We start from the raw sequence: 13,800 nt of genomic DNA on the forward strand, positions 1-13,800 counted from the left end.
GACAGGGCAGCCATACTCTCGCTGTTGGTTAAAGACAGAGGCTTTGGAGTTGGGTTAGAATGCCACATCTGTTTTTATAGCTGTGGTTTAACCCAGTTCTGCCACAGATATAAGCCAAGCTAAAATAGCATTCTGGTCTATCTTGAATCTGCTTTCTCCACTAAATGGTCCACTTGCCACCCAGACAAGCAGTTCACCTCTCATGTCTAATTTACCTTCTAATTATATCCTAAATACATGTCCTTTTCTGCATCCCTACAGTCACTCTAGCCCATGCAATTCAAACATCTCATTTGTACCATGCCATGGTGTTACTAAGAGAAAAGAAACACAATATAGTCCTTCCTCTGCTGACATCCTTGAAGTACCCCTTGATCTTGGAATAAAGTTAGAGAAATGTGGTGTCAAAGCCCCTGCATGTTTTGGATTGAAACTCCAGTCTTCGGACCACTCATTCTTGTATCTTTCCTGTTGTGCCAGCCACACCAGCCCTGTGCTCATCTAGCTCCTTTTTGGCCCCAGGAACTTTGCACAATGGTTTTTTTTCTGGGACATTCCTGGTCAATTATGTCTCAGCTTAGTTGCTCATCCAACACTGATCCTTCAAAGGTCAGGACATGGTGACCTTTACATTTGCCATTGTGTCTGCTCAATGTCTACCATTTGTCCCTGGACACGTCTGATCTGTGGTCCCCGCAGGGCAGCATGTCTCCTGCATCTCTGAACTGGCTTAGAGATGATGGTTCTGATGGTCTAGAAAAGCCTTCTGTAACACATGAACCATTTCAACTGGAGAGCTCAGAGGCTGTGGAAGAGGTCTGGGAAGCCAAGACAGTTCATTTCTAGTCTGGTATACTCCTGGCCTGACGATGGCATGTCTTAAACCAGTGACCTGGGCTCTAGATGTTAGATTTATGCTCAGCCTCCCAGAAAGGGACGGTTTAGGACTGATTTGATTCTGGTAGAGACCTTTCAGAAGTCTGAGAAACCAGGAAGATCAGCTCTTAAGGTGAATTAGTCACAGCTCTAAAGCCACCAAGAGTTGGAACCAGTCTGATTGCAGGAGCTGCCAGTTAGTAACTCTAATTCTGCAGTTTAAAAATGACACTGTTCAGAGTCTGAGCTAAACTTGCTTTGGGGCTAAAGTAGGGAGTCTAACGTCAGGTGGGCTTGCAAACTGGCCCTAACTTATATGAGTGGCGGTATGGGTGTGGAATGTCAGATGAAGGAACTGAAACCAGATGGGCAACTTCAGAAACCCACAAAGACAACCTTACTCCATCTTGTTCCCTTACTCCCCTCCAGCAAAATCTCTAGTCTTGTCTCTGTAACATCTCTTGAAGGACTAGAGGTGTAGCTCAGTGGCAGAGTGCTTGCCTGGATGCGTGAGGCCAGGGGTTTAGAACTTAGTGGAGAAAACCAAACCAAACAATCCAAAATCTTTAAGATGGCTGCCTCTCAGATGCAAAACAAAACCTCAGTTTCTGCCAGGATGGGGAACTAACCATCCCAACCTCCAAACTGTTACCACCTTCCTTTTGCCTGTCTCCAGCCCTGCCAAGCTCCTCCTACCAAAGGGGTCTCTGAGCATGTCTCCTTGTCCTCTTTGTCCCTGAGGTCTCAACTCAGGGGCAGCTTCTCTGTCTTGGACCTTTCCAAGACACTTCAACTGCCTTGTTACATCTTATCTGACTCCCTTTTCTCCATATAAATTCTATAGAGACAAGCTGCTACATGTCCTACTGTCCAAACTGCCCTGGACAGAGGTTCTCAGGAACTTTCTTATTCAAAAAGACTTTTTGATGCTGACATCTCCTGCAGGCAGGATTTCCTGCTGCTTCTGGGTTTTGATCCTCATTAACAAATAAGTCTTTGAGGATCAAGATCTAACTGTTCTCTTGTCCCAAAGCCCTAGGCCTGCCCTTAGGGCTCTTGGCTTCTGCCAAGCTGAAGCTACACCTCAGAAGAGCAGGGAGGTGGGCCTCTGGGCTGAGCCAGGGTGGGAAACTTGGAGGGCCTGTGAGGATGCAGCTGTGAGTGGGAGTTTAGCATACTGGCAGAAACCACCCAGGGCGCTGCACCCTGCCAGCAACGTGGGCAGGAAGAGGGCACAGGGCACAGTTCTAACAGCAGCATTTACTTTGGTTTTCACTTCTACAAGGCCTAGAGAGCTTTGTCAAGATCAAGTCCTATACACTTTTCCATCACTCTTCCTTCAGCCACTTCAACAGCTGGGGTGCAAAGTAGGTGATGATAATGTCAGCACCTATGTGGAAAAGAGAAGGGGGAAGGATGTGACATCAGCTACCAGCGCAATTGGAAAATGGGGGCCAGACAGGGAAAGACCACTATGGAGAGGCACAGCCTGGTGCCACAGCCGATGGTGCTACAAAGCCTGTCTGTAGCTAGCTCCAGACACTGAACAAGTCATTCTCTTGTTCTGGCCCGTGATTTGCTGGTGTATGACATGTGCAGAGAAAGAAGGCAGCAAACACAACCTCAATGCCCTGCTGGTCTGGCACCAAGGCCCCATGATGCACTGAGACCAGACTATAAACTCTACTTCTGAGCTGAGGTCCTTTCTTCTCCTGCCATGTCACTGTGGAGACCCAGCCAGCGCTGACTTAATTTAGACCCCATCTCCCCACAGGTTTCAGTGCTGCACTACAGTGTCCAATTTACTTGTTTCTATGGACCTTTCTGGGGAGTGGGGATTACAGGTGTCTACTGTTAAATCCCTGGCCCTGGTTTCTGAACCACCCGACAACCAGGATATTAACAAAATCTGCTCCTGTTTATGGAGTGGTAAGCAGACATTGCATACTGTCTCAGGTAATCCTCAGGACATATGGACCAGCTATCTTGTCCCAGTTGATGGACAAGGACCCTGAGATTGACAGCAGTGGCTTGCTCAGCTTCTCACAACCAAAAAGCTATATGGGGGTCCTGTTTTTGTCATTGCTGTACATTTATTCTGTCCTTCTACATACTCTTTTCTGTCTGTGCCTAGAGATTAGAACTTCCAGGCAGAGAATCCAGGCCTCTCAGACCTTTGCTTTCCTACTTGGGCAGAGTTCCCATCAGTCCCTGTGACACAGGTCATGAACCCCACCCCTGCTTACCGGCTCTGCGGAAGGCCGTCATGGCCTCCAGTACAGCAGTCCTGAGATCAAAGGCCCCGGCCTGGGCTCCATGCCATAACATGGCAAACTCTCCAGACACCTGGTATACTGCAAGGGGGCGCTCAGGGTGCTGCGGAGATGACACATGTGTTCAAGTGACTGTCCCTTCCTCCCTGCCCAGTCTGAATATTCAGGGCCCCATTCTGAAGTGCTACTGCTGACAGCCCAGCTCATTCAAAAAGTGTCCAGCCAGAACTGTTCAAAGGTGCCTGTGTGCCAGAGCAGAAGAGACAAGCTAGCACCTAGGCAGGGATGGGAGGAGAGGGCCCTGTTCAGGGGCATACTGTTTCTGGCTCAGAGACAGAGTCTCAAGTCCCTCCCTTAGGGTCCAGTGTCGGGACAAACTCTCCCACCCTCCATTCTGTGCTCACCTTGTCCTTCACTTCCCGCACCACATCCAGGTAGGGCAATCCCGGCTTCACCATGAGTATGTCAGCTCCTTCCTGAATGTCCCGGGCCTATGAATGAGGGTGAAGTGTGGGCAGTGCTGAGACAGGAGCAGGACAGCTCAGGGAGTGTAGATATGGGGCTTAAGTTCTCTCTCTCACCACTGCGCGGAGGGCCAGACCACGGGCTCCAGGAGGCAGCTGGTAACAGCGGCGGTCTCCGAAGGCTGGGCTTGACTGAGCAGCATCCCTGCAACAGAGTATCACAATGCTGGGGGCCAGCTCCAGGTGAATGGACCAGCACCGTCACAGACCACTGCAGGCACCACTCACCGGAAAGGGCCATAGTAACAGGAGGCAAATTTGGCACTATAGCTCATCACCGACACCTATGGGGAAGACAGTGGAGTCTAGGCTGAGTTAGCCCTTCCCAAATCCCAGGGTGAAGTGACAGGGATAGGTCCCAGGCAGGAAGCAGAGGGCTTATGATCCAGTCTCCTCCAACACTTGGCCTTAATCGCTCTGAGGTTGGGATGGTCCTCAAAGGCCTCATCCAGTGTTGCTCTCAATGTTGTGAGTGTGCAAACTGGGCTCATGTGCGCATGCAGGTGTGCGCGAATGCACATGGAGCTTAGATCTCCAGCATCACTCCTCAGATCCACCTGCCTTTTGTTGGTGACAGGCATCTCACACTGGCCTAGAACTTTACCAAGGGTAGGCCGGCTTGCCAGCAAGCTCCACCTCAGCAACACTGGATTACAAGCATTTACCACCATGCCTGCTTTTCCCATCGACTTGTGGGATCCAAACTCAGGTCCTTACACTTCCAAGCAAGTGCTTAGCGGACTAGCCATATTGCTAGGGTTGGCCAAGGCACTCTCCTCCCATCCATCCTCACGCCCCTCCCTGCCCCCATCCATACCCTGTTGCCAAGTCCATGTTTTAGCAGGGTAGCCTTGATGGCCTCAACACGTCCATCCATCATGTCTGACGGAGCTACAACCTGACATCCTGAGGAATGAAGGGTGGCCTTCAGAGATCCGATCTCTCCTGCCCAATTATCGCACCTCCCATCCCTGCTACTAAGGGCCCGCTCACCTGCCTTGGCGTAGGCCAGTGCCACCTCTGCCAACCGCTGTCGGCTTTCCTCTGCTAGGAATGCTCCATTCTCACTCAGGAGGCCTGGGGGACAAGATGGACGGATTTGGGAGTGCACCTTGGGTTCTTGCCTGTGCCCACCCTGGGGAAAGCGGGGCTTGGGGATGAGGGCGGGAGGCAGCTCACCACAGTGACCGTGGGAGGTGTAGGGGCACAAGCAGACATCACAGGCCACCAGGAGGGTAGGGAAGGTTTTCCTCAACAGACGGACAGCCTCAATGGCTGGGGAGTCCTCCGAGTCAGCTGCAGAGCCCTGCTCATCCTAGAGGCAGGGGAAGGACGGGGTGGTGTGTTTATTACAGACGCTGTTCAGAAGGCATGCTGGTTGCCACTGAAGACCACAGCCCAGATCTCTCTTCCACCTCACTGCAGACTCTGGATGAGGATGTACTGGCCTGGCCCCATTTTCAGAGAAGAGCAGAAGCCTGGAGAGGGGGCTTGGCTCACCCAGTTAGGGTGTTGCAGTCCTACCTATGAACTTCCTGACTTCGAGTCAAAGGCAGAGCAAACCCAAAGACAGTACTGGCCCTCAAAGCCTGCACAGGGCAGAACAAAAAAGCAGTAAGCATGGCATGTTGGTCCTTTCTCACTTTGTCTTCCTTTTTATTTCCTTCATTAACATGTATACATGTGTTCATGTGTGTGTGTGCACATGTGTGTGCATAAAAACCATATGTCAAAAAAAAAACCTGAATGTCTTCCTCAATTACTCCCCATCTTATATTAAGTGCTTTGGAAACAAGGTCTCACTGTGTAGCTCTGGCTGGCCTAGAACATGCTGACTTTGAACTCAAGAGACATCTGCCTGAACCACCCCCAATTCCACACCGGGATTAAAGTTATATACCACCATGCTGTAAAAGGAACTTTTATTGGCCTGAGGTAATTGTTGTCTAGGAGACTTACTGCCTCTATCTGATTACCTAGGCCTAGTCCTGGATGCTTCCAGCCTCCTTACAATCTAACGTAGGCCTAGAATGTTTTCAGCCTCTGAGACTTACTGCTGATAAGCTCACCCTTGTTCTTACTGAGCTCTGGGCTGGCTGGTTCAACTCAGCTGTTCTGGCTCAACCTCCTGCTCTAACCTCTTGGCTCCTCATTCTCTGGCTCATTTGGTTTTCACCTGAGTTCTCAGTCTCTCTCGGAAACCTGGCTCTCTATACTGTCCTGATAAAAACTGCCTCTTTACTCTCTGCATTGCCTCTTAAGTAGCTTCCCTTTCCTCTCTCTTCTCCTGAGAGTTGGGTATATCCTAATCTGTCAAATCTTTCTCTGATTCATCACTGTTTTTGCCACTCAATCAGACATCACTTTCAAACATGAGTACTTCTTTCTACAAACTATCTTTACCTTCATTGTTTGGGATTAAAGGCATGTACCACCACACCTGGATATAAGCTTTTACCTGAAACTCAGATCTGCTTGCTTCCGTTTCCTGGATTAAAAGTGTGTTTGTATTCTAGACAGACCTCACAGACCTAGAAGGTCTCTGGATGTGAGCTCTTGCCCGGAATAGCCATGTTCTGAATTGACATTCCTCTACACCATGCCACAGGCCCTCACTTAGTGTGGAGCTCCCCAATTCAAACAGACCGGCTGTTCAGCAAACTCCAGGGATCCATCCCTGCATTTCTGCCTCAACACTGGGATCACAGGTGTGTAGTGCTCTGCCCAGCTTTTCACTATGGGTCTTAGGACTGAGCTTAGGTCTGAAATCGAGCCGTCTGCCAGTCCTCATCTTTCCTTCTCAACCTTTCCATTTTTCACCTTGGGAACTCTGCTGGGGACACCAAAGATCAGGACACAGCGCAGGCCTGCTTCCACCAGGGGTCTCAGCATCTCCTCCAGTTGGTTTACGCCATACCTGGGGGAGGTCAAGGAAGTGCGTATTGCTGAGGTAATAGGTTCCCTTGCCCAGGCCTCCACCCCTTCAAAACAATGCTTCTATTAAAAGCTAAGCTACAGGCTGGTATATAGCTCTGTGGTAACATACTTGCTAGCAGGTGAAAGGTCTTCAGTGCGATCCTCAGTGAGGAGCCAAGCTGTGCAGGTACCAGGAGGGCACAAGGACCACAGTCCAGGGGCAAGTATAATATACCCACCACAGAGGTGGGCAAACTGGGTCACAAACAGCAGAGCTATGGAGTTAGCTGCAGCCGACTCCTCCATGGCTTTTTCTCAAGTCCCACCTCAAGCTCCATTCTTACCTAGAACAGCCTCTGCCATGAAGTCACCCTGATGGGATGTCTGTTACTTTCTGAGGTTGCCTGCCATACTGAACTGGCTAAACAGCTTAGCACATGCTTCTATCCCCTAGCATTTGCATCATGAAATCTCTCCTTGCACCATGTCCTCGCCACCCACCATGCCTACCTGGCCACTCCCGGGAGGCTGGCAATAGGCTGGACATCATCGGGAACATCCCTGCAAGAGCGGAGAAGGGCTATGGATCGGTGGCAGTGGGAAGGGCCAGTAATGAGTGACTAGGAAGGACAGATGGGAAGTTGGGAAGGGATATGGGAGGAGAGATGGAGGGAGGGGGTAGGATCCCATGACTGGGTCCCCTGCCTGGCCAAGCCCAGGGTCTGAAATCATAACAAGAACAGTAATAGTGTGACAATAAGAGCCACTGTACCAAGAACAGGAAGGACTTGCGACTCTGAAGTCAGAGGCCCTTGTGTCCCAGCCTAGGTACATTTTGACAAGCGACCTTGACCTAGTTGTAGCATCTCCTTTAGCCTCAGGCCCTTCACTGGATCCCATGAAGATGGATTTCTTCACCCAGTGAAAATTTACTGACCACTTCTTATGTGCTGTGTAGCGTGCGAGGCACTGATAAGAACAATGAGCCAAACCAGTAACAATCCTCACCCTCCAGACTTGAGACACAGGAGGATGCCTATCTCTCCCTGGTGCAGAGGCCAGGACTGAGTGAGGTAAGGCATACAGGTGCTTAGCACAGCCCGGGGTCCACAGCGAGCACTCCGCAAACACCTTCCGTGGTTGCTAACTGCTGTAATGCTTGACTGTTTTTAATGAGCACCACCTAGGCGAGCGGGGCTTGACCCAGCCTCTCCCTCTTCTAGTGTTAACCACCAAAGCTCAGAATGGCAAGAGTACTGACTTTACAGATGGAGTCACTGAGTTCTTTTCAGGGCTTCTATGTTCCAAAGGCTACCATTCCTAACCCCACAGGCCACTTGTGAAACTTCTTTTCTCGCTGACGCCCACTTCAAACCTCCATCCTTCCTTCTCACTACCAGTGTTGTCCTCCAACCCGAGGCAGATCCAAGGCCTGGCCCATTTCTGGGGACTCACGTGACAAAGATGGGATAGATGAGGTTGGAGGCACTGACAGTGGAGGCCGCGGTCTGCCAGGCCCGAAGCAGTGGGTGGAAGTAGCCACTATGCAGGATGGACTGGTGATTCATGGTGTAGGCCGTCTACTCCGGGGGGAACCAGACTCCTGGGGGGTCCGCTGCAGGCTCAGCTCTGTAGGGGGCACCCAGAAGCATAAGACACAAGCCCACGCCCAGGGTCACATCTGGAAGACAGCCCTTCCGGGTTCCTGCCTCTTCTCTCCAGCCTCTGCTACTCATGACGTGGCTTTGCTGACTGTTGCCCCCCCCCCCAAGACAAGGTAAGGCGAGGCTACCTGCAGAAGCTTTGGGGGGCTTTCAGTCTAATGACAGCCTCTGGGCTGTAGCGCACAGGGCTGCTAGGTAAACAACCAGCTTTCTAGCAACTTCAAATGGTATCTTAGCAAAGAATCCGAAAACTAGGACCAAAAGAGAAACAACCAATTCTTCCTTGCGTTTATTTTGAGAAGCACTGATCATTGCAACATTTAAACAATCCCTCTTCAATAAAAGTTCTCTGTGGCACTGGCTTTTCTTGCGCAGAGCTTCAGCAGGGCATGGGCTGTGTCGAGTTCATTTCTCCCTCCCCCACACAGACCCTAGCAGAGAGCAAATATTTCACCACTCTGAGTACAAGACAGTAACTGCACGCCACATAAGTGACATAGGACTGAAGGAAGCCTGGGTGCCACACGGTTTCAGGGGCATCTACTGTGTGCCGGCCCGCAGCAGCACCCTCCCAGGTGCCTTCTGGAAGTCCCTGGAGGCACGTATGAGTGTACTACAGAACCTGGCAGCCCAGGCCTGCATGACCCATGGACCTGGAGAGGAGGGCAGAAGATCTTGTGGAAGACAGGACTTGGGTTCTGCTCTGCAGGCTGTGCGGATCTGGAGGGGTAAAGAGACAGTGCTCCCTCAAAAAAGTGAATGAGGATGGTTGTGGACTGTTCTGAAGCCTTAAGGAAGGAGCAAGGGCCATGTGGAAGGCGTGGAGGGAATTTGACAGGGGCAAGCTCTGAGCAGCAAAATAGGACACTGGCCTGGCCAGAGCCTAGCTTTAAGAGAACTCTGTGGCTGAGGAGAGCAGAGAGGAAGCAGAGGAGCACAGGAGCAGTGGGAGGCAAGGAGGCGGAGGAGGAAGGGCCATCTTGAGGCAGCCAAGAGGCTGTCTCTCAGAGCGGATGCTCTGACCCAAGGGGCAACCAAGACAGGATGGAGCAGGAAGAGCGTGGCAGGCTGCAGAGTTGGACAGCTGGCTCCATTTTAGACACTTCCTTTTGGAGATAACTTTTGGCTACTAAGCAGCCAAGTAGTAAAAAAAAAAAAGCCACAGACAATATAGGCTGGAAGGCTTAAATCTCTGGTCCTTCAACAAGGGGGAAGTCAAGGACCAGACAGACAGGTACTTACCCAAAGTCCTACAGCAAATTAAACATGAAAACAAGTGCAGAACCCTGGCTCCTTCAGTGCGCCTGGCTGTGTGGCTGCTATTTCTCAGTCTCCTTCAGCTTCCTCCCAACCAGCTCAGGGGCCCATCTTATCCCAGCCTCCTCCTTGCTGAGGTTGAGGTTATCAGGAGCCACACAAGGACCAACCCTATCACCACACCTCTGGGTGGGCCAGCCTCATCATAGGACACAGGGAGGCCAGGCCTCCTTAGAGAGGTTTCAACTCCTAAATGCACATATGAGGGTTTATCCATCCACTTTGTGCAAAATTTGGCTGTCGCGTGTAACAGAGGTACCTGGAGACGTAAAAGTATTTGCCCATGGCTGGTTAGTGATAAAGCCAGAATATGAATTTGTGCTGGATTCCACTTGGTCTCCCTCTACCTAGACTGTTTCTGATGCAGTGAATCTATCATGTGCAGGCACTGAGGAAGTACTTTATCTCATAGCATTTAGAGGCTGCGGAGGCTATGGAACTTGCACAATGCCATTTTGGATTGGAGCCAGGTTTTGAAACCAGGTGCATATTTGGAGTCATCTGCCCAACAACCATCTCTGCAGCAGGACCTGGCTCCTGGATTCATCTGCCCAACAACCATCTCTGCAGCAGGACCTGGCTCCTGGACTCATCTGCCCAACAACCATCTCCGCAGCAGGACCTGGCTCCTGGACTCATCTGCCCAACAACCATCTCTGCAGCAGGACCTGGCTCCTGGAATCCACACCTGCATTCCCTGGCTTTCACTCTTCTCCTTTAAGAGCTTAAGGGAACAACTGATAGGCCATCTGCCTAAAAGTAAAACTTGGAGGGCCACCTAAGAGCTGTGCTTTCCAAATTCTATGTTAAGGTAGCTGGGAGAGGTAGGAGGGGAGAATGGTGAGGTGTGTGTGGGGAGCGCTCCCGCTGCTCCTGGTTTCTTCTCCTGGGTCTGAGCTCCTGGACCCTTGTGCTCCATCGCTGAGCTGCCTCCCCAGCCGGAACGTTCAACTGTGACTTAGGTTTTTTTGTTTTTTTTTTCTAACTTTTGAAGACTTACTTGATGGCTAGGAGTGTTTTGTTATAAGCATGTACACGCACTACAAGTCTGCAGTGCCCGGAGTTCAGAAGAGGTTGTTTGATCCCCTGGCGCTGGTGTTACTGATGGTCGTTGGGCCAACTGAGCCCAGGTTCTCTGTGAGAGCGACAAATACTCCTAATCACTGAGATAGCTCCTGCCTGGATTTAGGTTTTTATCTTGGTTACCAGACAAAACTGAGAGAGATGTCAGTGCAAATTAAAAAAAAAAGTTCTATTCAGTCCCTCACATTTTGATAGAAATGAAGGGATGGAAGGCCACAGGACTTGCACTCACACAGTGAGTGAGCAGAGATAGGGGCTGACCCTGAGGCCCCTGACTTCCTCCAGTCCATGCCCTATACTACAGTCCACTACAGCAGCTGTTTAATTCATTTCCACAGAGTGGAAAGGCAGCCAGTTGCTTCTGTTTTATAGAAGCAATTCTAGATCAAGGTTCTGCTTTGAAAGAAGTCCCTAGGAGTCTGGAAGACTTCCAAACATGGGCAGGACAATTTCCCCAAATTAAGGGGTTTTGCAGATTTGAGCTTAAATCCTGTGTCTGACACAGGAACACAAGACCGAAGGGGCCCAGGCCACTTTCTCCCCCACTTTCAAACAGGTTCACTTTGCTGGCAAGCTGTACAAGGTGGTGCCAGAAGAACTGCTTCTGGGTCAAACAACCCCAGAGCTGGCTCTATAACTCTGGGCAAGGCCTTTCAGATCCCTTTTTTCAAAATCTAAAATGTGCTGGTATTATGAAGCCTGCAAGCTGTAGAGAAGATCAGATAACAATGAGGTGTGTCTGACAGGGAGGCAGCAGCACAGTAATGGTAAATCCATGGCGAATGCTGAGTAACCCTGTGTACTGTGTAACCCTGCACCATACCCTAGGAAGAAGATTCATTTCACCTGGGGCATGAGGTGAGGGGACGGGGCCCTGCAGCAGCATGTGCTGTGCAGCAGAAGTGCTGGACAAGAAGGAAAATGAGCAGTCTGGAGAGTCAAGGGTGGTTTCACAGAGACAGTGCAGGGTACCATTTCTGAAGACTAAAAATCTTGCCTTCCTTAGGAGGGCAACATCCCCCAACCTGGGAGTGAGACTGCCACTAGGGGCGGTTGAGAAAGAGCTTCAGGGCCTGGGCTTCCAGACTGTGCCCCCCACCCCCACCCCCACCCCCGTGGATTCCAGAGGCCGTGCTCTTGGCACAGATAGTGGTGAGCGGCTGCCAGCTCTGGGAGGCTCTGCACTGGCTGGGGAGGAGGCACGTCAGGAGGGCCAGCTAGGTAGAAGGTCCAGAGCTGGGGGAATCTGAGGCCCAAAAGGCCCGGGAAAGGCAGCTGTCCTGCAGCTCTGCAAAGGGATTGCCTGTTTGCCAAATACTCTTTCTGCCACCTGCCACAGTGTTGGAAAAGGAGATTAAAGACGAAACTGGACCTTGTCCAGTGTGCTGGTTTTAACCTCCCTTGCCTGGGTCTAGCCATTTCAAGTCAGGAGTTGCTTTTCTATAGATTGCTAATAAAAGTTCTAGCTGAGAGCTTCTCATTAAAAAAGGGTAAAACTGAACTCCAAGAAGGGCAGGTACTGACTCATGCAGCAGGTCAGCTGTAAATCTGGTCTAAAATTCGGGAGTCCAGCAGACCTCAGTTCTCACCTTGACCTTCGGCACTGGAAAGACAGAGTTCACACACTGTATTTCCAGCAGAGATGAGCCAACGGAGAGCTCCAGCTGCGTGTACGGGAGGGAAGGGGTTTAACTCGGACCTGGCCACTGCTGGTAGCAGCATGGTTAAGTGACTTTCGGATCTAAAAGGCATTGGGGACTAACTCTAGTTTCCATCTGCGTGACCTCTCATCTCTCAGTGGTAAACTGGGGCTTGGGCTGACCTCGATGGGTTGTTGTAGTGACTGAATGAGCAGAAGTCGACCCCTAGCACGAGCTACTCTCTTTGTTTCCCCCTAGTTCCCCAGCCTGCTAGACAACTCGCGCTCTGCAGACACGAGACTACTCTTGGGGCCGCAGAGAAAGGGAGCGGGTGGAGTCCAGCTTTGCGCCCCCGAGCCGGTCTCGGCAAGACCACGTAGCAAGATCGCCGTCCACTCTAGAGGGTGCACCGGAACCCCGTCTCCGCTACAGCGTCAGAGCTTCGGGAGCACAGTGCCATCTGAGATGCACCTCGCCTCGTCCTGGTGTCACCATCCCAACCCGCCCCTTCCCAGAGGCCGGCGCCCGCTCACCTGCCAGGGACGCCGCTCGCCGCGCCGCGCCGCGCCGCTCCGAGCCGCCGCTCTGGACACGGCGCTCTCCCGCTCGGAAAGCGCCGCCCGCCAGGAGGCGGGGCCGGTCACCCGGAAGCGGCTCTCCCACTGCCCGCCCTACGGGGATGCGGCCGCTGCTCCCCGCCCTCAAGTCCCCGCGTCCCGGGTCGGCTCACCAGGTCCGGCCCACGCGTGGCGGGCTGGAACCTGGGCCTATCCGGAGTTTCCGGGGAGCCCAAGAACCCGCCCATCCTCCCACCCACCCTGCGCGGGCCTCAATTGCGGTGGGAAGGCCCGAGGGGTCCGCCCCTGGGAGGATCCCTGTTTTGCAATCACGAACTCATCCCAGAGTTCACTTGACGGTCTTTTTCTCAGCCTCGAGCCAAAACTGGATTGTTACTCTTTGGTAAAAGAACAATTGGGTGTCATGGACGTTAGAACACCACGGTATTGCCTTACACAAAGCAGATAAATCCATTTTGGCCGACCGAGCGCTTTAAAGTTGAGCTCAGCAGCAGACTGCCCATTTCAGACAAATTTATTCCAGTAATTAATTGTTCAGCCCCCAAACTGTCATGCGTTGAGAGATGTGAAGATATAGACATAAAAAATTTTTTTTTAAAGAAAAAAAAAAAAAACCCTAACCATCCAAATGTGATAGGGTTATCAGGTTTGTCTACAATGAGTACGTTAAAATCTCACCAAAGGGAGTGGAGTTGGTGGTGTACACCTTTAATCCCAGCAGTGGGAGGCTGAGCCAGGTGAGTTTGGGGCTAACTTGGGCTACAAAGTGAGTTCCAGGCCAGCCAGGGCTACTGTATAGTGATGCATTGTCTCACCAAACAACAAAAACAAACTAAGGTTTATGGGGCTTTGACAAAGACTAGTGGTGGATGGTAAGGGCCTTGAGTGGAGGAGGCATGGGGAGTGACTGTTTACTGGGGAGGAGGTGA

At 51.4% G+C, this 13,800-nt stretch overlaps 1 protein-coding gene across 1 annotated transcript; it reads right to left on the bottom strand.

Annotated features, from left to right (window-relative positions):
- Window positions 1-2,116: 2,116 nt before the first annotated feature.
- Window positions 2,117-12,964, bottom strand: Alad (aminolevulinate dehydratase). Its single transcript, XM_021648837.2, has 12 exons — window positions 12,827-12,964; window positions 8,045-8,218; window positions 7,100-7,150; window positions 6,494-6,590; window positions 4,853-4,988; window positions 4,667-4,750; window positions 4,491-4,579; window positions 3,902-3,957; window positions 3,731-3,818; window positions 3,554-3,640; window positions 3,123-3,252; window positions 2,117-2,266 (listed from the first exon to the last, which is right to left on the bottom strand). Exons 2-12 carry the CDS (start codon window positions 8,155-8,157, stop codon window positions 2,205-2,207), a joined length of 993 nt encoding a protein of 330 aa, XP_021504512.1. The 5' UTR covers window positions 8,158-8,218; window positions 12,827-12,964; the 3' UTR covers window positions 2,117-2,204.
- Between the last annotated feature and the right edge of the window lie 836 nt (window positions 12,965-13,800).

This window comes from Meriones unguiculatus, chromosome 3 (assembly GCF_030254825.1).
Source record: "Meriones unguiculatus strain TT.TT164.6M chromosome 3, Bangor_MerUng_6.1, whole genome shotgun sequence".
NCBI lineage: Eukaryota > Metazoa > Chordata > Mammalia > Rodentia > Muridae > Meriones > Meriones unguiculatus.

Bases quoted from the DNA above. Each gene is read 5' to 3' on its own strand.
- Alad (XM_021648837.2), bottom strand. From the start codon at position 8,157: ATGAATCACCAGTCCATCCTGCATAGTGGCTACTTCCACCCACTGCTT. The intron at 3,641-3,730 runs GTGAGAGAGAGA...CCTCATTCATAG, and splicing joins GTCTGGCCCTCCGCGCAGTG to GCCCGGGACATTCAGGAAGG. The intron at 2,267-3,122 runs GTAAGCAGGGGT...TTTTCCACATAG, and splicing joins GACGGCCTTCCGCAGAGCCG to GTGCTGACATTATCATCACC.